Source organism: Daktulosphaira vitifoliae, unplaced genomic scaffold (assembly GCF_025091365.1).
Source record: "Daktulosphaira vitifoliae isolate Bord-2020 unplaced genomic scaffold, ASM2509136v1 Scaffold_1, whole genome shotgun sequence".
NCBI classification, from domain to species: Eukaryota; Metazoa; Arthropoda; class Insecta; order Hemiptera; family Phylloxeridae; genus Daktulosphaira; species Daktulosphaira vitifoliae.
Genome location: NW_026099572.1, coordinates 4,287,457 through 4,312,645, shown reverse-complemented (window position 1 = coordinate 4,312,645; position 25,189 = coordinate 4,287,457). Strand labels below are relative to the sequence as shown.

The 25,189-nt window shown below is 24.0% G+C and overlaps 2 protein-coding genes across 2 annotated transcripts in view; both read left to right on the top strand.

Moving 5' to 3' along the window:
• Window positions 1–25,189, top strand: part of LOC126896372 (cytochrome P450 4C1-like) — a 156,227-nt gene that overhangs the window by 110,371 nt on the left and 20,667 nt on the right. The gene's annotated exons all lie outside the window — the stretch shown is intronic.
• On the top strand, window positions 15,832–20,915 carry LOC126896377 (uncharacterized). Its single transcript, XM_050669097.1, has 7 exons — window positions 15,832–16,472; window positions 16,722–17,091; window positions 18,033–18,134; window positions 18,194–18,331; window positions 18,789–18,872; window positions 19,017–19,173; window positions 19,670–20,915. Exons 1-7 carry the CDS (start codon window positions 15,891–15,893, stop codon window positions 19,716–19,718), a joined length of 1,482 nt encoding a protein of 493 aa, XP_050525054.1. The 5' UTR covers window positions 15,832–15,890; the 3' UTR covers window positions 19,719–20,915.

The window sequence follows — 25,189 nt, the reverse complement described above, 5'->3', positions numbered from 1 at the left end:
TATATTTTTGACCTAGAAAGTATTTCACAAGAATCACTGAATTGTTAATTAACCACTCATTAACTGATTATAACGAGTGTTAAATAATGATTTTGCCTTAATTGTTAAGCTATTATCAAATATTATGACTATTTTAATTTATCATTAACCTTTATATCAGGCTTTTAATATTAAAAGCCGGATAATATATTAATATTTATATATTTTTTAATCATTAAATAGAAAATTGTATGTAACACTTAGCATTTTAGAATATTTAAACATTTCAGATCTTACTTATTATTACAATTATTTAAAAATTAATTCAAAGAAATAGGTTTCATATTTTTTACAAATGAAAACCAACAATTCAATCAGTAAACAAAGTTAACAAACATTCATCCATATAAATACAGTTTTAATATTTTTAGAGAAAAATTTGTAACTTTATTTGATTTTAATAATTCGTTTTATTATTAGGCAGTATAAAAATAATTATAAAATATATTTAATAAAAAAAAATATTAAAAATTATATATAGTAAAAATGTAGTTAAAAATAATAGTAAAATTATATAAAATTTAATTCATTCATATTATTTTATAAAAATTATATGATAAACTTAACTATTTCTGTTGTATAGTAATTACAACTTGTTTTTTACTAATTGAGGTATTTTTAAATAATACTCTTAACAATTTTAAATTATTGTGAATTAATCTTGATGTTTGTTATTGTGGATATTCAATGACTATAAAAATAGATAATTTACTAAATTATAGTTTATATTTTTAACATAGATATATTAATTATAATTAGTTATTTTTTCTAGTTTAAAACAGATTTCAGTTGTTATTCTGATATTAATTCATCTTGTTGCAACTATTTTTAAATAGTAATGTAAAATAAATACAATAATTACAACTCGCGCATGTATAGTAGTGTATACTTTTTATTCTTGTTTTATTTTGCCCTGGGGAGTTCTGAATATCAGTTTTAGTCATAATAAATCATTTTGTAAAAATATAACTGATCTTAGTACACTAAAAAACTAAATAAATCAAATAATTTTTATTGATTATACTTTTTTTTTTATTAATTTAACAAAATTCTTGTTCATTTTATACATTTTTAAATTCTTCTTACAAAACTAATGGCTAAAATAACAATAAATAATGATTCATTCAATAGTTTTAATTATTTTACTAGTGGGTTATTTTTGGTTGGGTTTAATGTTATATTTATTTATAAAATTTTTATTTATGTATATAAAATTACGCAAACCTCAATTTCTCGTGTCGATACTATATATTTTAACAGTTTTTTATTTGGGAATCCAAATTCTATGAATAAATATTTATTATTGCCTTTTATTTTTTTATCTGCTAAGACTACATTTATTTTATTAGGAATTAATAAAAATATTTTATTTGTTGTTTTGAACAATTTTTTTGTTTGATGTAAATGTAAACAATAGTTTACAAAGTAAACGATCTAATAACTTTTTTAGTCTGCTAGAATTAGATAAAACAAATATAAAGATAATTATACAATTTTAACAAAAAATAATATTTTTGTAGTTGTTTTAAAATAACCAACACAACAAATATATATTTTAGTTATACCATTTAAAAGATATTTTATTAATTATTCACTTTTCTATATTATGATAAAATGTATTAAACATTTCTTTGTTATTTATTCTGTAAAATAATATAGATACATTTTTTGTATTTATAAGCAGCAAATTGTTAGCTGATTTCCTTTTAAAATAAAGGCGGCCGAATAGGACAGAATAAGATTATAAACAATATATATAAATTTGGGATACAAATTATTACAATAGTATTTAAACTCTATTTATCTTAGTGTAATAAGACTTCATTCCAAGAGTATTGGAAATTCATTAATCACATAAGCGAATAACATTTTTAAAAGACTAAAAATATATATTATTCATTCTAAACAAATATTTTATTTAACAATTGTATAATTTTCCAAATATTAGTGGGGCTAATACTTTATCTAATGATATAGGGTAGTCCTCTAGTTGCTTCTAAGATTATTTGTAAAATATTGGTATTATACCGTGAAAAATAATTTAAAAACTAACTACTATAGTTTTTATACAACTACTCTTTAAATATTTTATTTTATTTGAATAGCATAGATATAAATTTAACTACATTAGAAAGCATATAGATAATCAAAAGTAAAACTCTCTAGCTAACTTTTTATATAAAAACATCCCAGATTTTTAAAAGCAAAAATGAATTTACTAAACTAAAATCAAAATGTTCTTATTAGTGTGGCCACTGCGTTAAACAATGCTCCTGGCTACACATTATTGACAAATTAATATGTATATATATGTGTGTGTGTATGTGTATAAGTCTATCCACTTAAATTTACTGGTGTAGTAGCATAAGAAATAATTGGGAGTATTATGTTGTTAAAATCGATTTTAATTTATTTTTTTCTACTTACCTAACCTAATAAACGATTTGTTAAACCAGAATAATTTTCTTGTAATTACCTTTATGTGACGTTTAACATTATTTCTTACGAACAACTTGTGTAATCTAAAATTTTGTTTTAATAATAATGTGCCCACTTACTTAATTTATAATATTCTCTGTAAATAATTCTATAATTGATGAATTCATTTTAACTTCAAAAATTATTATAATATTTAAAGAATAATATCCTCAAATAGCATTTTCGGTGAGACTTAATATTTATTTCTTTTATAAAATTAAAAATTTTGAATAGTTTTGTGAGAAAATGAGTGTTTTACCAAATTTTGATCAGCTTGAATAAAATATAAGAACTCCATAATCACGTTTTTGAAGTTAGTGTAATTACGCGTTAGGCAAAAGAAATTTTTTTTAACTTAATTCAGCGTAACTGGACTATAAAATGTCAACGATTTCTTGATCACCAACTTTACAGAACAAAGTATTTTTCTATATTTTAGTGACAAAAAATTGGAGACCTTGAAGTTTGATGATACGCATAACGTTCAGCTTCATATAAAATACTTAAATTTAACATTGAAATATGTTACAAAAAAAAAAACTAGTTTATATTTTTTTAAATTTAATTCATAGCAATAATTTAAAAAAAAATAGTTAGGTTAAAAAGCAACGTATTTAATTTTTAAGCTCTGTTGTTTTGAATTTAAATTTAATACAACCCAAGTATATTAAAGATAAAAAAACAATAGCTAACAGTCACTATTTTTTATAAAATAATGAACTAATGTAAAAATAATCTATTAAAAATAATTATAAATCAATAATCTTATTATATAATAAAACATTGAAAATTTTACCAATTCTTGAAAAGTTACATAACGATCTCCACGCTTATAGGTTTTATTAGGATACGATTGCAATATATTGAGTATATTTTATGATACTTCAACAGAATAAACAAAAACGCGGTATTTACAAATTATATTTTAATGATTACACAATTATTTTTTGCAAAACTATGGTTTTAAATAATTTGCAGTCGGTTATTGTTTTGTATAATTGTACATACATCTGTATATTTTAATATTTCAATAGACATGATATTATTAATATTTCTTCAAATAATTATTTAATTAAAACCTATTAAAAATAAATTTTATATTAATAAGTTTAAGAAACTCATTATATTGAAATTTTATTATATTATATTTTAAATATAATTATATTACATCAACGTACAATAGTATAATTTATCATAATAATAAGATTATATTGTAAATAATGAATTCATATGAATATAAAATTAGCTGAATAAAAAAAATGTATGAATTTTGAACATTATTTTACTATCTATTATTTAATATTAAACTTTGCCTATCTCTACGGGGTTCCTACGGACCTCATGTGTCATTATTTTATTAATTAAAATTATATTATATTTTTGTTACACTGATTCTGAAGTAATATTTTTGGTGCAAAACAATTAACGTGTTGGGCCTAGTCGGATGCTAGAACCTGAATAAGTGGCCTACCCGTTAGGGTGGCCCGAAGGTCCCTGGGTCTGGAGTGGAGCCCTAGTTAGGCGTTGTAATAAATAATAATTACAAATAAATGTTATTTAATTGTTTAGTGTTAAATTTAATTATGGAAGTATGAATAATTTTAAATTAATAGTTAATTAATAGTGTAAAAAACTCCGACATAATGCCCCAAAAGAATTGCAACATTCTATTGAAAATAATATTTATAAATAACCAAAAATCATTCAAAATAATAATTTACATATATTTATAAACAATATAGTAAAATAAATTTATAAAAAATTTATTGGAACTAACTTTTTGTATTAGTCAAGTAAAAGTAACTAATTAAAACTAATAATTTATAAAGATAATTATTTGAACTAAATGCCGTGTTTGGTATGAAACATAAAAGCAATTTGTCTGGTATAAAAATTTAATTCGAACTATTAAGTTAGCCTGAAATAATAAATAGGTTGTACAATACATTGATCATGTTAAAATAATGAAAGTAAGCGAAAATTGTCAAGAATTAAAATACAGAAACTGAAGGGAAATTTTACAAACAAAAATTTGGCTGAAAAATAAATCATAATATTAAGACATTGAAGAATTTATATTTGTAGAGAACTGTCTCTTCGAAGATACACGTCCAAAGTTTTAACTCTCCTATCAGTTTAGCTTGCTTTTTATTTTTTTATCATTTTTATTGATGATAACAATTGTTTGCATTGTAGTAGATGATTATTTGCTGTTTTTGTTTTTTAATAAATTTTGAATTAAAAGAAATGATTTTATATTTACATCATTCAACCTTTTCTCAACCTCTTAATCTAGCTATTCATTTTACTTCATTATTTCTTCATAATATTACTATTTTTCCTACTCTGTCACAATATATTTTTTACTTTTAATTATATACATTTTAATGTTTTTAAAGTTGAATAAAACAAAAAAATGTTGACAACTTTTTCAACAGTAATTCAATCCGTTGAAGTTTAAAATTATAAAATGTTCTAATTTTAATGTCATTAAATATTTTCTGCATATATATATATATTTTTTTTTTGACGAAGTACTTCTAACAATATAATTAAATTATTAAAATTAAATATGGCTATAAAGCTATATTAAAAAAAGTTCAGATTCTGTTTCAATTTAAAATAGTCTTTTTTTTTTTTTTTCTCCGATCGGCTTGATTGTGGACCGCCCTGGAACTACCGTTAGGTATTACTTCAGGGCGGCCCACGCAATTTAAAATAGTCTATCCGAAAAAAAAATGTACCGAATCCATCAAATTATTATAAAATACTAATAATATTATAATATATACTATTATTGTAGTATTTAATATTATTATTATAGTAATACTTACATTTATACTACTTTAAACTTTGATTCGTCATCACTATAATCTACTTGATTTTTATACTTCTGATGTCAAACCAAAACTTGATGATTTTTTACAGATAATCCGCAAATGCATCAAACCCTCTATATTTTACCATTTAATAACCGATAAAGATGAAATTTAGTGTGGAGTAAATATTTTTTTTTATTACAACATTGGACTTAAGACTATTTAAGTAATTTATCAGTGAATGTAGAGCCCTGCTAGTATAATAATATTATATTACATAAACATATAATTATTAATTTACGAAATAGTTTTGCAGTAAATAAAGAACATTTTTTCCTATAAAAACAAACACTTATGGACAATCTTTTAAATCTACCCATGACTGATAGTATTACATTAAAATACATAATAATACCTTATATGGAAACTAATATATCAACAAAATTATGATAACTTTATTTATATTGATTTCTCACAACAAAATACTTCTACTCTTTAAATAAATAAGGTGTGTAAATTGAAGGCGTAAAATGAATATTTTTAGATCATTGGTTAAAAAAAAAAAACGATTTAAAACATACTCAATTAGTTTAAACTTGTATTTAAATCTACTTATTTAAATACGCATTCTACTTTATATACTAAAATGTACATAAATATTGGATAAATATGTAAATTTATATAATTTTTTAGTTTAAAATTATAAAACGCATACTGTAATCCATCAGTTAGTATAAAATATATACTAATTTAATTACTACATTCTATTTCACAACTAATGGGTGAAAATTGTAGGCATCTTATTTAAAAATGTCACACAAAATAGAAAACACAAATGCTGAATAAGGTGAAGTAAACTTATATAATAAAAAGTGTAATATAAATTTTAAAGTTATTACATTTTGTGGATGAAATCATGAATAATTTAAGTTTGTCGCCATTATAGAATCCACGCAAAATGCAATCCACGAAGAATAACAGTCTTGTATCAACTAAGAATTTTGGTATTAAAAAAAATAGTTAACGATTTAAGCGCACGGCAAAGAATACAGTAGTTAATACTATTAATACAATAGTAACCACTTTTACCGAATTCTCCGTTCACCTTTAAGTATATAATATTATTTCAATATTATACAAATAAATAAGTACACATTCATACTGTTGAACAATTGGAACACATACATTTTATAAAATATTATTATTTCAATCTGCCAAGTAAATATAAATAAAAATTTACATAACATTGAAAATTATCAAATAAGAAAAAAATGTATCTGTCTAGATCGTATTAATCAAACTACTAAAAAAAAAATTAATAATAATTTAATTCATTAATAATATTTTAATAGTAATATTTTAGTGTTTTAATAATAATATGTAATAGTATAATAATAATTATTTTTGTATAATCTTTTAATTAACATATTCCATAAAAAAAAATGAATGTTCACCGTAATTTATTTTGGTCAATAATATAATTATAATTACTTTTTTCATTATTGTTGTTGTCATTATATCGTAACCAAAAATACTACTTTTCATAATATAATAATCATCAGTACAAAAACTGGTGGATTTAAATATAAACAACGAAATAATATAAATATTTTGTAATTTTTTAAAATTAGATTTAAAAAATGTTATAACTTTATAATTAAAAATGAAAAGCAAAAATAAAATTGTGTTAAAAAAAAGGAAAATTCCGTTTAAAATTGAAAAACTTGAAACAATAAAATTTTTTACTGCTGAACTTACCATAACGTTTAGTATTAAAATTATTTTTATAATTTTAATGTTAATATAACATTATAATAAAATTAATGATAACATTAATAATCTTTCCTTAAATGTTATAAAAGCCTAAGACTAGCATGTGATTTGTTTTGTATTTTGTTAAATATTTTATTTTCAAACCAATTTATTATAGCATTTAAAACAACATAAAAAATTATGTTAAAATTCAATTTTACGTAAAAAAATATTTAATAAAATAAATACAAAAACCTATTAAATAATAAAATATAAAAAATGCTAAAATCCAATAAAATCATTTCATCAAACATTAAATTTAAAATGAAATAACGTAAAATATAAAAAAACATTGCGTTCAAATATTTAATTAACTTTATGATATAAAAAAATGAAAAACATTAATTTTTTTCTTCAAATTTAATTAGTTAGATATAAAAACATTTTATTTCAATTTACTCAAAATATAATATTCATTTATGAAAAATGGTTTGGTTAAATGGTATAATCAAAAATTAAATATCATTCTATCTTATTAATTATTTCATTTAATTAGATAAATCTCATATATAATTATTAATGATAAACAGAACTAACCTAATTAAAGCAGCAATGTTGATTAATTACTTATAAAAAAGTTAAAATTACTAACAAAACAACAGTTATAATTTTTGATTTAAATAATGTCATTTTCACTAAAATATGAAATATAGAATTATTTTACTATATTTCAAAATTTAAGGTTATACAATACATATATTTAAATTGTAGAGTAATATCATATATTTTTTATAATATAATGATATTAACGAAATCATTGCATGAATAAATCCAATTCAATAAGTATTCATTTTAAATCCAATTATAACGATGATGATCATAGAACCCGTTTTAATGTATATTTTTAAACATGCAAATACTACCAGTTATGTCATGTGTGCAGTAAAATGCGTAGAATATTTAATTGTTACATTCTATTACATCATTGTAGTAATCTATATGATGGACTCCAGGATACAACTAATGGAATATAACGTTCATAACTTTAAAAAATATTTCAAAACAGGTTATAAATCAGATATCATCTATCATTTTATAAATTACTTTGCTAACAAAACATAGTCGACCTAATCTATTCATCTATTCAAGAGCTTTTAAATTTACACCTATATATTTCATTTTACTAGTAAAGTAGTCTAAGATTTATATTTGTTATTGAAATACCACACACTCTACTAGTTTTTACAGTTTAAAATCAATATTTACATAGTTATTTAGTATTTCTATGTAAATCAAGTTGTCCCAGTCAATTCAAGTTTGTTTAGCTCGACAGCTATAGCAATGAAATTTATCCTATTCATATGGACTAGTTGACATCTATAATATTATCTTTACACATATTATAATTTATATGTTAATTCGAACAATATAAATTATTTTATATTAAAAAATGTATATTCTGGAATGGTTAATGACCATAACTGGTGAATGATTAATCATAATATTTGTAAAACCCATTATGACTATCCATTCATTGATTTAATTATCATAAAAATATAAAACAAACTATCCATAATAAGTTCATTAAGTTTTTTATCATTTGTATTCACTAATAAACGCTATGAATGGTCATATGACGCATATTCTTAGTCATTCCATAAATAAAAAAATACGTGTATAGAACAATTCTTTATTAAGTGATTTTAATAATTCAACGAAAAATTTCAATACAAATAAATAAACTGACATAAATACATTAAATATTTGACATCTTTTTTCTTTCATAAATAACATATTATAAAAATAATAAAATATATAAATATATAAACAGAAAATTCCAATAAGGATCATTAGTCAAGGTGACGCATTGCTTGACAAAAATTAAGACCCAGGTTGCATTAAATTTTTGATGATAACTCTAAATGAATTTTTTAAATTTCTTATTTTTTATTACATCAATTTAATTTCTTGAATAAATTATTTATTAGTAAAAACTATGTCAATATTTTAACACGTGTACTAAATATTAGATGAGAATGTTCCCTTTTAAAATACACAAAATAACTATTTATTAACAAATATTTCAAACTAGTCCCTTACAACTTAAGGATACCTCCACTAGGATTTTTATAACATGCACTCAATCACAAGTAATTTTAAACGAAATCAGGAATTTCACTAAAGATCACTGGTAAAATATAAAATATTTTAATTCTAAAACTTATTTTTTTCTTTCATATTATCCTAAATTATGAACATTGTTTTTAGATGATTGAAAATATTTTAGCCAAGAATAAGTTTTATTTTCATCTAAATATTCTCATAAGAAATCAATATTATTTTATTTTATATAATCATTTAAAATATTTTTGTGCCCTTCATTTCTGGACAGCCTTAAATGTACAGAATAAAGTGATGAAGCATAATAGTATTTATTCAGATATAATAGTCATATTTTTAGTAAACAGATTTAAAAATTATTGTGGCTTTATCACGAACAGTCTTAATTGAGCCGAGCAAAGTGAAGGAACTATAATTTTATTTATTCAGATATAATAGTCTTATTCTCTAACAATTTTTAGCTCATCGACAGCCTTAAATTTACCGAACAGAGTGAAGAAACAAACTATTGTAATTTATATTAGTTAATATAGCAGTAGTACTCTATGTCCCCATGTAACGCTAGTCTAAAGGACATGTCATACCTTTTGATAAGACATGGTTATGGTTAACGCATAAGCATTTGAGGTAAAGAGTAATCCTGAAGACACGAAAATGTGTTTCAATTATAATATATTTTGCAGTGCGCTACTTCCATTGACAAGTCATTTCTAGAACTAGTAGTCTATAGATCATTACTAAATATACATATTGTACACAAGGAACCTTAGAAATATCATTTGCGTGCGTACTCTCGGCTTTGTTGTACCTTTTTGGTGACGTATAAGCTATTGACGCATAGGATATTAAGAGATGTATTTTAATAATTTTTAACATACAAGGTTAACTGTGACAGCGCCAGTAAAGGCTTTACGCTAAAAAACGCTGGGTCGTTATAGTCTTGATTATTATATTTTGGATTAGACATATTCTCATAATTTTATTTTGACAAGTTCCTAGTGAGGATTATGAATATCGATATCGCATATAGGAAGTTTATCGAAAATATTATTAGTAAAAACCAGATAATACGAAAATAGTTTGAGGAGTATAAAAAGATTATAAATCATAAAAGACGCAGGTCATCCCATCGGAGAGAATCTTATAAGTGCGTATATTATGAAAGATGAATATTGTCGAGGAATTAAAGTGAATATTAATGATTAAGATCTAATATATGTACACATAAATCTAAGTAATCGAATAAACGTAATATCCTACAAACGATTGTTATTACTGAATTGAAAAGTTAATACAAGATCAATTCAAATAACTATGAAAAGAAATAAAGAATAAAATAAAGAAAGTATTGTGGTTATTTATTTATACGTTTTACTTTTCAAAATATCACGTAATAAACAAGATGATGATTTTGTTCAGTCGCGACTGAAAAAAAAACGACTAGTCGTTTAAATTATTGGTATTATAATTGTTTGATGTTTCATTTTTATTAAAAATAATAAGACTAATTTCCTCGAGATTTTGGAAAAAATATTTTCTAACGTACCATTTTAAAACTCAGCCATCAGTTATACCATTCCACACTAACAGTCATTCACAAAACTATGGCAAATCCACCCTCTTATTCCGTATGTTCTCATTTTGTAATAAGTTAACTTATTTAGATGTTTATAATTTTAATATTTCATGTATAAAATCATTAATGTATAACATATATCTATTTTTTTTTTTTTTTTTTTAACTACCTTACGGTACTTTTTATTGAGACGATAATAAGTGAAGTGGTCCCTAACTTAGTCTAATAATAATAACTAATATTAAAATTGTAAAATAAATATTTATAAATTTAAACTAAGTCATATGGCTTGACGCGTTTTAAACGTCTTAGGTCATTGGAATTGTCCAATAGTTGAATTGCCGCTATATTTTCATGGTTTTCTAATCTCATTATTGGTCAAGTTCTGAATTTATGTCGTACGGTTGAAAAACATATTCTAAATGAAGTGTATATGCTTCTGCTTTGTCCCTATCAGTACGCGCCCACGTACCATTTTCTTTACGAATAGGAGGTATATAAGCTCCAGGTCTTTTCATTTTTCTTGTAGCTTCCCATAGAGAATAATCGCTAGATACTGTAGTAGATAGTCTGCTTAAATATAACTTAAATGTTTCGTTTTTAACTTCTTTAATTTTCTCTCGAAGCGCTTTGCATAGGCGATTCCATTCAGTTTTATCGGCGTTTTTGCCGAATAAGTTCTTTTATCTCTGCTGGATAGGTTGTCTCACATTATCTGTCTATACAAGTTTCTGGAGTAACTTTTTTTGCCGCTTAGACAATATCATTAGTTAGTTTATGTACTACTGTTTCTATGTCACTTGCTGTTTTAACTGTACGGAAAGTGTGATAGTTTTTTCCCATTGTGAAAAGATCCCAGTCTGTTTGTTTATTTGTGAGAAAAATTTTCCACTTTTTTAATATGGCATTCGAACTTATTGTTAATAACACAGGAATGTGATCAGACGATAAGTCTACCAGCTCTTCTGCTTGAACATAATTAGAAGAGATACCTTTAATTACGAAGAAGTCTAAAAGATCAGGAATTTTATTTGAGTCACTTGGCCAGTAAGTTGGTTTTCTAGTAGAAATAAACTTAGCTTTGTTGTAATTAGCTGATCTTAATAATGTACGTCCTTTAGGGGTAATAAGTCTTGATCCCCAATGAGTATATTTGGCGTTATAATGGCCACCTACGATAAAACAGATGACTAGAGTTTGGAAAAACTCATTGAATTTATTAAAGTCAACGCCACCTTGAGGTGGACAATAAATTGCCGAAACTGAGAAATAATTACTCTCATTAATGACTCTGACATTTGTTGCTTGTATGTGCATTGTTGAATACTGTTCAAGCTCAAAATGCATTGTTTTATAATAACTGCTGTACCAGCACGTGCTCTACTGCTTGGATGTAAGGTAGTATAGATATTGTAATTTTTTATTTTTAAAAAAGTCCATGGGGTGAAATGTATTTCCGAAATAAGAGCTATGTTAATGTTCTCATTAATTAAGAAGTCTTCAAGTTCATGTTTACGCTGTACTAGCCCATTGGCGTTCCAAGCTATGATACGTTATGTATGATTCATTTCTTCTTTTTGTTTTGATTGTTGGACTTAGACTTATCAAGTCTACTTGTCATATTTGTTAAAGATTTTGTTATACTTGTAAGGGCTGATAAAATTTCCATTAGAGCTGAGTTATCACTTTCGACCGACTGTATTGGTTGTTTTTTAAGAATAACGTTATTTCCATTAGAACTACTAACTATTTTAGCATAGGAAACATCCAATGTAACAATTTTAGCAGGTTTCTGTTGACGTTGCACTGCGGATGTTTTTTTTTGGTGGATTTTTTTTTCTGCTTTCTTGTAAGCTGAACAGCCTTTCCAATTTGAGCTGTGGGCTTCTCCGCAATTGGCGCATTTCGATTTCGATTTTTTCGTTTTTAGACAATCTCCTGTTTTATGTTCTTCACCACATTTTACACAGATAGATTTTTTGTGACAATAATTTTGAGTATGTCTAAAGGCTTGGCAGTTTTTATACTGTAGCACGCCTTCTTTTGTCTTCGGAGGTTCTACATTTATTTTATGATAACATAAACTATTTAAGTCGTATATATCTTTATTGTTATCTCAAGGATCAAGGTCTACAAAAAATAACGGTAATTTTATTATTGTTTTTTCACTATTTTTGTCACTAGGATTTATTTTTTGCCTAATATGGATGTTAGTGACATCACTTGCATAATGACCATTATCTGCTAGGGCTCTTTTAATTTCACATACTTCAGTGTCAGAGTGTAATCCTCTGATTACAACTTTTTTTCTGTTATTAATTGATATCTGTGATACTCAATTTTATTTTTGTCAAGTACTTTTAAAGTACGTCTGAACTGGTGTTCATCGCCAGTCATAATTTTAATATCGCCATTAGCAATAGTTTTTAAATGTTGCTCATGACCAATGGCTTCTTCGCGAGTTAAATTAGAAATTAAATCGTTGATATTTTTAACACCACTGGCAGTTATTGGAGGTGGTTTATAAATTTTTGGCGCAAGTTTTAATAAAATTTTTTCTATTTCTTTTACTTGTTTTTTTTATGAATTACGTGAAGCATCTGAGCTACAGCCTGGTTTATCACTAATAAAATTTTTATTTTCATTATTATCATGTATGTTACTTACACGCTGATTAACTTGTTGAGTTTTCAACTGCTCAATGCTAATTTGGAGCTCTACTACCATTTTTCTTAATGATTCATTTTCACTTTGTAGTTGATTCAAAATACGTTGATCAATTAAAATTTGATTTGGCCGTGTAATTATATTATCATACATGTTCATTGTTGACAAAAACGGCGGCACAAACCGTCGCACCCAACTTGACCTAAATAATTGTTGATACACTTAGAACTTTACTGTAGTCAGCGAAAACATTTTTCGTTATTGAGTATTTATTAAACAATATGCGGAAATTCGACACTGTAGAGCGGAACAAATAACTATTTGACTAAATTTATTTTATTTTTCGTGTAATTTTTGTATTATTATTTGTGTATATTAATTTTTCTGCCCTCATTGCCGTTACTTAGTAATAAATAGATATATTATACATTTCAAACCCAGAGATAACATCACCAAAATCCAATATCATAATTTTGTTTATTGTCAATTATAATAATAACCCCCTGCCTTACATTTATTTTTATTTATTACACTAATATAAATTAATACGTTCAATAAATTGTTATTACACACTAGAAAATTTAATTAAAACCCATATAAGATATAAGGGTGGACCAATAATTATTTTATTATAGATAATTGGTAATTCCATATGTAACTAACAAAAAAAATTCAAAAAACTTTGAGAGAAATTGAGTTGCTAGTGTAAATTACATAAGCAGTAAATTATAAATTACATATTATACAGAGTAATCGATTAAAACTCATTTATTCAAAAACTTAAATATTTTTAATTTTTTTAAAAAAAAAAAATATTGTTCGATTCGAAAAAGCTACACTAATATGTAGTTAAATATTTTTTATTAATCCCATTGTAGAAAAAAATTAGTCATAATTTCTTCATGTTGTCATATAAGTTATTGACAATTCTTGATATCATTTTTCTACTTACAATAGCATGAATAATATTGATAAAAATTATAGCTTATTTAAACAAATTATTGTTGCATTTCATATTATGAAAATCATAATAAAGATAAATTTCTATTTAAGGTCAATACATTACACCATACAATTAAAAAATGTATGATGTATTAATGATTAAAATTTGTTAAAGATAGCTTATAAGTACTTTACCAACTTAAGAGAACCCTTTAAAATATCTTAATTAGAATAATTTAATAAATGAACTAGTGTTATAGAATACTATTAAAAACATCTACCAACCAACAATTTTATGAATATTCTAATTATTTTTTAAAGTTTTTTTATGAGTATTAATAATTAAAATTTTTATTTACTATTATTTTATATTTTTTATCTATATAGGTTCATCTGTTTATTATAGTCACTACTAATTACAAAAAAAAAATAATAATTTTGGAACAATTTTTTAGTTACATTTATTTTTTGATCTATCAATTATCAAGTACTTTTTTAGTTCACCCTTTAAACATTATAAGAGTGTTAATTTTATTTTTTTGAATCGAAACATAAATATTTAACTACCATATAAAATAAAAAATTATCTAATCAAAAAAATGACTTGTTAGTAAAAACATTTGGTCCAATACTTCTGAAATTATTAACATTTTTATACCTAGACAGGAGTACGAATATGATCATGAAATGTGTTATAATAAAGATAAGGAACACCTGTTTCTCACATTCAGGCTTTATGTTCAAATTGCTAAACAAGTTCCAATATGTGTTATTGACCAGTTATTTCCTATTTTATATACTACTTAAATATTTAAGTAGCAATTATGTAATTGTTTCCAATGAAAATATGACTAAAAAATGGCAAAATTCAATGAAATTATAAATATTATATATTTCCGATATTATTTTTATTTTGTAAGTAATTGGATGGATTATGATAAAAAAGGTATCTTTCTTTCACATCTTCAGCCGTGGTTATGCCCAAAAATTAATTTAATCTGCCAAAAATTTACCCTTGCCTTCACTTAAATTTATTAGATATTCACTCAAATTATTAGAGCAGACCAAATTCCCAAGTTATGCCGATTAATTGATGTGTAATATAATAAGAATTTTAATATTAAATAATATTTAGCCGATTTTTTTCTGAATACTAGTACATTAGCTCATTTTGCATAAATCAATATAGCCAGTATGAACACATTTCTTTAAACTCAAAAGCGAAAAATTAAAAAAAAGTCCACTTAACATTAAGTCCTGGAACTGGTTTTAATTCTTGGCGTTAAGTACTAATCGTATTGTAGGATATTCATAACATTTTATAACCTGTTATTTCCAACGGTATACCTTCCATAGCTGTTCAAGAAGTAGAGGGGTGTATTACGTTACAAATATACCATAGATGCACCTAAAATTATTTTACTGTTTAATTCAGTGGTGACTTCGTCAAAGTAAACGTTAGATTTTATTTTAGTATTAATTAATTAGTAAATAATATGGAACAAAAAGATGAAGCTTGTGAAAATATGTTGGATCCGTGTAAAATAGAATACGCCAGTTCAAAAAAGGATTTCAGCTCTAAAATCGGTTATGTTTTAAATAATATTACTGTAGAACCTGTGCTGTTACTTGTCCAGGCTTCATCAATATTGACAAGTTTAACCACTCAAAATTTAAATCTACAAAAAGCATGTCGAGTGAATTTAAATTACAGCGATGAAATATGTACCGCTATAGAAATTAAAAATACAACTTTTTATAAAAATGAAGAACTCGAAGTACAACAATTGGTAACAAATATGCTAATATGGCAAACTATAATACAATGCAGCGTACCATGTGTACTAGTGATATTTATTGGTTCCTGGAGTGACCGGCATAAAAAACGAAAACCTTTCATCTTAATACCAATTATTGGAGAATTAATAAGAAACATTGGATTAATTTTGTGTGTATACTTTTTCTATGAATTACCGATGGAAATAGCAGGCCTGGTTGAATCAATACCAATGGCTTTTTCGGGAGGAATGTCTGTTTTATACTTAGCTGCATTTTCCCACGTTATAGATATTAGTACTGTGAGTAAACATTTATACATTTAATTATACATACATAAACTTTAAGAGCTGGGAAAATTGTTTTACACATCAAAAATTCGAAAACTAATTATAGTTAATCTTTGTCTTTTCGTTAAAAAAAACGAGTAATCAATATAATTTTTAATTATTGTATTGATTTCATCTTTTTCAAATAGATCGAAATTATCTGAAACGTTTAAAATATATATTTTTTAATATTATAGTTATATATTTTGAAATTCATTTTAGGTAAAAAATAGAACTCTTAGAGTTGGACTTTTAAATATATCTTTTGGAACTGCATGGCCAGTTGGTGCTGCTCTTTCTGGGATCATATACCATAAATTTGGTTTTTATGCTGTGTATGGCTTATCTTCAATATTATTCATGATAGGTCTTATTACTGGATTTTCACTTGTTAACGACCAACCAAAAAGTTCAAAAAATAACAAGCTTATCGAAAAGAAACAAATGTGTATGTTGGACTTTGTAGATTTTTTCAATGTTAAACACATAAAAACTGCTTGGAATGTTACATTTAAGAAAGGACCAAACTCGAGAAAAGCTAAAATTATTATGTTACTTATACTTTTCTTAATTGTGGATGGTCCTATACAAGGTTAGTATAGAGTAACCAAAATTTAAATAAAATATAGCCATAAAAAGTAATTTATAAATACATAACTATTACTTCAACTACGAAAAAAAAATTAATTACATATTTAAAAAGTATCAGCTTTTCTTCTTAAATAATTAGCAGAATTATTATAATTTAATATTTTTACAACTTTTTTGAAAGTAAATGAATATATTTACAATACATTTTTTTCATGTAGAACCTTTGTGTTTTTAATGTGATGATATTCATAACAAATGATAAAATTCAAATGTAAACGAACTTGATGTTATTTTTTCGCTTGTCTTATTTAAATTTTTAGACAAGTACAATTATTTTTACATAAACTTCTTGGAATCAATAGTAGATATTATGATTTTTAGTTTTTTTAATTTAGTAAGATTCCATGAAATAGCATAAGATTTCTCCAGAACCTGTCCTTGACTTTATATGGTCAAGGACATAAGTATATCACATAAAAATAGTTTTAAACGAATAAAAACTATCAATAACAAATATTTTTATTTAAACATGATAGTTTAAAAATACATTCATTAACTTATTTAAGTTTAGTATTTCATTTAAAAATAAACTGTTGTTTAAACAATTTTAAAGCTATTTACTATATATAAAAATAGTATAATTTTTACTTTTTTTATTCATCACGAAATATCAGAAATTTTTATAACTCAATTGATTTTTAGTTTACGTGGTAAAAAATTTGCATTATTTTTTAAATTTGTTTTACATTTGATGGGTACATCAAATATTCAAAGCTTTGTAACTATTTAATCTTATAATGTTTCAATAGAAAATTTACGTAATTTTATTCGTTAGAATATATTTTTATTGGCATATTTTCACCTCATAAGTATCTATATCTATAATTTATTACCTATACCTCAATCAGGTTTTTTTTTATATGAAATATTTAATTGTTTCAGGAATCATTGCAGTTGAATACATGTACACTCAATTAAGATTTAAATGGGATGAGGTCGACTATAGTTTATTTTCAACAAGTGTATTCCTAATAAATATAACAGGTTTGTGTTATTAAAAAACAATTATTCAATTAAATAACTATAATTAAAAAATGTTAAAGGTATCTTGTTAACAATCAGCGTACTCACCAAAATATTAAAAATGGAGGATTCATTAATAGGACTGATTGCTGTTACTTGTAAAGTGATCGGAGGTTTTATATTTTCATTTGCCTCTACAGAGTATATGTTTTACTTTGGTAAGTATAATTATGTTAAAAAAATTTGTTAGATATTGTTTTTAAAAATCTGTAATAAAATTATATTTAAGAGGTCTAAAAATCTACAACTGGATTAGACAACTTGTTACTTAAAAATGAACAGAACAAATAATTTTCCAAATTAAAAAAAAATAATAACTTTATAATAATAATCAAACTATGTACTTAAATACAATAAATTTAACATAGAAATAGTACGAGTATAAAAGTTTATAGAAACTACGTTTGTTATAATACATATATATATATATATATATATATATATATATAGGTAGTTTATTATAATCGTACTAATAAAGTATCATTACAACTACTCTAAGACATTAAATTTGTTTAGACATTGATCTATATATTACGCAGATTGTCATTTGAATTGTGCAATTATCGTTAAATTTTAGTTTATTATTATATAAAATTAATAATATGTAATTTTTAGGAGCGTTTGTTGAAATGATGTTTTCTGCGTCATATATTGCTCCAAGAGCTATAATTTCAAAAATTGTACCACAAGACGAAATTGGTGTGTAAAAAATTTTATAGAATGTTCAGTAAGGAAATAGGTTTCTTTTGTTCACATTGTTTATACATATTAACCTAATTCCTTTCTTTTTGAACACTCTGTATAGTCAGAAACTATTTTTAATTAACTTAATTGTAATTTTAGGCCAAGTGTCGTCAATTATTGTTGTCATACAAACAGTGTCACCAGTAATTTATAAAACATTATATGGCATTATTTATAAGCTTACGATGAAGATATTTCCAAGTTTCTACTATGTGTTCACCTCCTTATTAGTTATGCCAGCAATTTTCGTTTACTTGTAAGTGTGAAAAAATATAGCTCAATTTCATTCGTTAAAGTAATTTTTAATATTTAACTTTATTTGTGTCATCCTCTTATTAAGATTTTATAATTTCTGTAAAAATTGATATATCATTGGTTTTACTACAATGACAAGTAAATCATAAACTTAAATAAAATCTTCATTTTTTAATATTAATATTATAAGACATTTAATGATACACCAATAAGCTACATAATACCCATTGTTAATCTTTAAATAATTGTATAGTTAATTTTTTTATATTATATATGAACTTAAAAATTATTAACTGATACTCAAGATATCTTAATCATAATATTATTAGTTAAGTTTAACAACAAGCCAAATTGAAATTAAAAGTATCCCTAAAAATTCTTTCTACGATAACAAAAGAATAATTTACTTTAATGTATAAAACGTAAATATCGTTGTGTTGATGCCCTCAGACAATTTCAAAATCTATACTTAATTATTATTATTATTTTTTTTTTAGGTGGATATATCAACAAAGTAAACGATCAAATAACAAAGTGAGATTATGATAGTAAAATAATTTAAAGTTTTATAAAAAGTAGATGGTGAATAATTAACCATATGGTTCATTATTATAAAACGTTATTTTTTACTTATATTTTATTAAAAACTTCTTACACTAAGGAATTATTTTAAAACCAGTTATACACAAAAAACAACTGCTTTCATTTGCCCAACACGAAAGCGAGTATTTAACAACTGTCAAATTTATTACAAAAGAAGTATATAAGATCTTAGTGTGTATATTTCTCATTATATATGCGTAATTGATATTTATGGAAAATTTTCACTTATTTATTATTTAATAGAGCGTTCATTAATTTTAAGGGAAACAATTTTCTAGTTATGTATAATTATAAACTATGCATACATTAGATTTCTATAGTGCATTAATTGGGGTAATTTTACCTTTGTACTGTATGAGTTAATCACAAAATTAACGAGGTAAGTACTCGTTTATAAGCTATTTCATATTGTATTCTGCACATACATTTCAATATTACGGAAATGTTCGGGTATTGTAAATAGAAAACGTATTTACCTATTGACTATGCATTGTTGTCTAATTATTGAATAAGTACGTTTATGTTGCCATCTAAATTATGACTAAAATTAATAAATAATTACGCATGTAAATATGTTTGAATAGATTTCATGTATTTTTTGTTCCTACCTACCTAACCTAATCTATTGTTTGTTGAACTTGAATAACTTTGTAACACATTTTTATTGTAAACATATACAGCATAATTTTATTTTATTCCACTATAGTTATTTAAGTTTTTAATTTTAAGTTATTTTTCCTAAGTACTTTACAATTACATATGATTTATATTATAAATCATGTTTTTTTATTCAACGATTAACCATTTTTCCTGTAACCACTTTTTAATTTTAATTATTAAATAAGAATTTGTTATGTAATGTAATCATTTTTTTTTTTTTTGCAAACGTGTAATATAAATTAAGTATTTTTCATTTTTTAAAATGGTTATTTTATTATTATTATTATTGTTATTGTTATTATTATTTTATTTATTTTTTATTAACATAATCGTGTAATATAACTCAAAAGACAGTTAACCAATGAAAGCTTAAAAATGTTTTTTTTACATTTTAAATATTGGTAACTTGTATTTACTATTTTCTAAAAAAAAAATTTAAGTAATAAATTGAGCAGATTTTTATCATGTTTAAAGCAAAACAATTTTAAATTAGTTAAACCTATTATTACTAATCAACAACAATTTTTGTAAAATATTTATAAATTTTAGTGCTTATTTATATATTTTGGTATTATAATATAAATAAATTAGTTGGGACTTAAACAACAATAATATATTTTTTTATCTCTTTTTTTTGTTTTACTAATTATTCTTAAGAATAATTAAATAAACAAAGTTTTAATAAAAACATCTCATAACAATACGCATATGCAGTATGTATATTATATTAATGATGCAAAAAATAGATCACTAAGTCCCGATTATAAACAAAAAAATGGAATGTAATAAAATGAATATATATATAAAGATGTACTTATGATACAATTTAATAGTATAATTAAAATAGAAATACACTTTGATTGATTTATTACATTAGAAAAGAGACCTAGAGAGTGAGAATCTTGTGTAGAAATCACATATTTTGTATATTTTAAAATTACTGAAAGAACTGGTTTCGACGGAGAAAAATGGCTTTTTACAGTCAGAAGGAAGTAGTCTAGCGATCCTTAGCATGATTTTGGGAGGCTTTCTATTCTAATTGGTTAATTAATATGTGGTAGCTGCGCGTAGGCGTTACTTAAAAATATGTACAATAAATATATTTTATCCTATAATTAGCTGGTTATTTTGATTTTTAAATAAGGGCACTCTGTTTTGGTGATCTTGTATATTCATAATATGTAACATAAATGTACAAACGATAACATCATATTGTATGTTAATATTATAAGTGATAATCAGTGGCGGCTCGTAGTTTAGACGGAGGGAACGATCGTACTCCCTACTAAAATGAATTAAATAAATATAGTTTAAAAAACTAAAAAAACACGCTTTTAAAGCACATCGAACTAAAAAGTTAAAAATAATTTTTAAAATAATTATGAAAAAAAATACTAGTATTATTGTGATAAAAGCGTCGGGCGCTCAATATACGAAAAATATGGCACAAAGCACCCACGCTTTTATCACAATAATACTAGTATTTTTTGTTCATAATTATTTTAAAAATTATTTTTAACTTTTTAGTTCGATGTACTTTAAAAGCGTGTTTTTTTAGTTTTTTAAACTATATTTATTTTTTACTTTTTAGTTTCATGTTATGATAGTAGTTACTATCAATATCATGGTTGTTACGGGTAACGGGAAATCAGGGTTCGATTCTGGGGAGGGAGTCTGAGAAACGGCTACCACATCCAAGGAAAGCAGCAGGCGCGTAAATTACTCACTCCCGGAACGTGGAGGTAGTGACGAAAAATGACGATACGGAAATCATCCCTCGTAATCGGAATGAATACTTTATATCTCTTAATTAGAATAAATCGTGTTAATATATTAATTTTAATAGTAATTAGAATATATATATTTATACAAATAATGCGACTTAACTACGTAAAAGTATCATGCACTAAGTATAGCTGTGTTTTATGGCCGGGCGGGTCGGACTAACGTTATACCCGAGGTATAAACGGCGGTAGATATATATATATATATACGTAAGGCGCATTAGACGCGGGCGTTATTGGTCAGTCAAAATAAAAATTTGTTTATATATATATAATATTGATGACAAGCACGCGTGTACGGGTACGATAACTAAAAATAAATTTTTATAGGAATAGTGTGCCTTCGTGTGGTGAGCGAGGCGAGGGGAGGGGTGAATGTCTAGTCTCAAGGCCATAGACGACGGGATACGCGATAACGCGTGGCGTTTGAAGAGTTACATACATACATACATACATACATACATACATACATACAGGTGAAACTAATATAAGCGTGTTAAAAAAAAAAATTAATAGTACATTTTTATTAAAAATACAAATTTTTAAATAGTAAATAGTTATAATACATTTGTCGTGTGCGAACATTAAAGTTGCGGACCCGGACACTTCGCCACTACCGAATCGCCTCCAGACTCTTAATATATAAATTTATTATTAAATTTTCGAAAAATTATAATTATTTTAACATAATCCTTCATTGCCCAAGTCGTAAAAATCCAGTATAATGATATAAAATTTAATTATTTATATAATGTCACAAATTATTTAAATTTAATTTTTACTTAATTTAATTCTTATAATTAAATTTTATCATAATTATTATATTCATTGTTATTCTTTCATTTTAACAATTAATACTATTGAAATAACTATATTTGAAGCATACTAATGCTCTTATTTATATGTATAAATAATAAAAATTGTGATATAATTATTAATTATTAATGTATATACTTAGCACCGTATCATAAATTAACAAACCCAGTTTTTGCAAATTTTGTATATTTTTAATGAACAAGGTATAAAGTACTCAAAAATTCTGTATCCTCTGGATAGCTATTTTAATAATTTTAGAAATTAAACAATTAATACAACTTGAGTTAATATTATAAATTGTTATTTTTAAAAAAATCTAATCGTATGGATGCGAATATAGCAAGATACTTTATTATTTTGTATTATTATTTATTGTGTATAAGATATTTTGTTTAACAATAAATCAAAGTTTTAGAATGGTTAATTAGGGTAATTTTTGTTTTAAGAATACAACATATTAATTACTTTAATTTGTTCTTATAATAGTTGTAATCGTATATTTTAAAACGAACTTTATTAGNATTTGTTCTTATAATAGTTGTAATCGTATATTTTAAAACGAACTTTATTAGTCTACCCAGTAGTATTTTGAATATTTTAAATATAAAATAATACTATATTTCAAAATAGATGTGTAATATCCGTAAACTAATTTATTAAGTACAAATTATTTTAATATTGATAAAAAGTTGAGTTAACGAGTAAATGAGTTATACCGTTATTAAACATCAATTAATTTGGATGGATTTATCAATGTAAGAAGTATTTTAAATAGTAATAAAAGTAATGATATTGTAAATTTGCAAACTAATTCTAATAGATTTTCCTCATATTCATCTTGGAAACAAATTCCAAGTATGGAACATATAAACCAATAGAATGGACTTTGCGGGTAATATACTAATAAAATTTTATTATTCAAGTATGACAAATTATAATATAATATGTATTACTTTTAGTCTATTATGAGCTTGCTGTATTCAACTAATGATAGTCGTTTTATTTTAACCGATTCAAAAGTAAACCATGAACATTTATCGGATTATGCTAAAAATTCACTTACAACACTTTTAATAAATTATTTATACAAAGACAAAGTCTGGTAATATGTACTGTGTTATTTTAAATATTTATTATAAATTAAAAATGTATTGGTGTCAGTTAATATAGTTTGTGTGCATGAAAACTTATAGTACCTAGATAAAATAATCATAGACTATTAGTTTTTCAACTAATTTAATATTTCTATTGATTAAATTTATGTTATATTAAATATTTGTTTTGGGGAACTGATTTTTATTTTCAGAAAATTTCTTCAATTATCATTTAAATATTTCCGAAAGAACAAGAGGTAGGATTTAGATATAAAACTATTATATTACTTTATATTTTTTTCAAAAAATTATATTCAATTAATAATAATAGTAAATGCAAATAAATAATTTTTTAAAATACCCATCAATAAATTTAATAATTAAAGCACTTTTTCAAAATAGAAAACTTTTTTTAAAAATAGTTATATAGTCTCACTGTGGCCAGACTTCGGGGATATTGCCATAAGACATAGATTAAAATAAATATTAATAAAAAACCCAGCACAGTGACGTCGCGGCACAATGGGAACGTGGCATAGTTGGGTCCAGTATAGATTTAATCTGACAGTGATTAAAATCACTATCATAAGAAACGCTTCAATGCAAATCTGTAGATAATGATTAATTCTAAGAAATTGGTGGATAATTACAAAGCAACGTCAACTATTTCCTTAATTATATCCAGATTAGTAATTCTTAGATTCAAAAATATAATACAAAATTATAAATTATATAACTGTTATATTGAACTGTTTTCAAATTAATATTCATATTGATTTTTAATATGTTAAAAGTAATAATTTTTTACCTTCTTTATTTCGTCCTTTAAAGTGAAAGTTTATAATAAAAAAAAAATGAATTTATTACCATAAATTTACCGATTTTAAATTTGTAATTTTTTGGGGGATTTCCCCCGTTTCCGGGGAACGAGGGAATTTTTTTCAATTTTTAAGGGTAATGTCTTCAACTAGATACGATTTGTGATCTTTTGACGTATTATTGAAAGAAATCGGTCCAGTGAGAGCTGAGAAAAAGTGGCAACAGACATAAAAAAAAAAAA

Excerpts from the sequence above, each read along its gene's own strand:
- LOC126896377 (XM_050669097.1), top strand. The coding sequence starts at position 15,891 with ATGGAACAAAAAGATGAAGCTTGTGAAAATATGTTGGATCCGTGTAAA. Across the intron at positions 16,473-16,721 it reads ACGTTATAGATATTAGTACT|GTAAAAAATAGAACTCTTAG; the intron begins GTGAGTAAACAT and ends AATTCATTTTAG. Across the intron at positions 18,873-19,016 it reads TGTACCACAAGACGAAATTG|GCCAAGTGTCGTCAATTATT; the intron begins GTGTGTAAAAAA and ends TTGTAATTTTAG.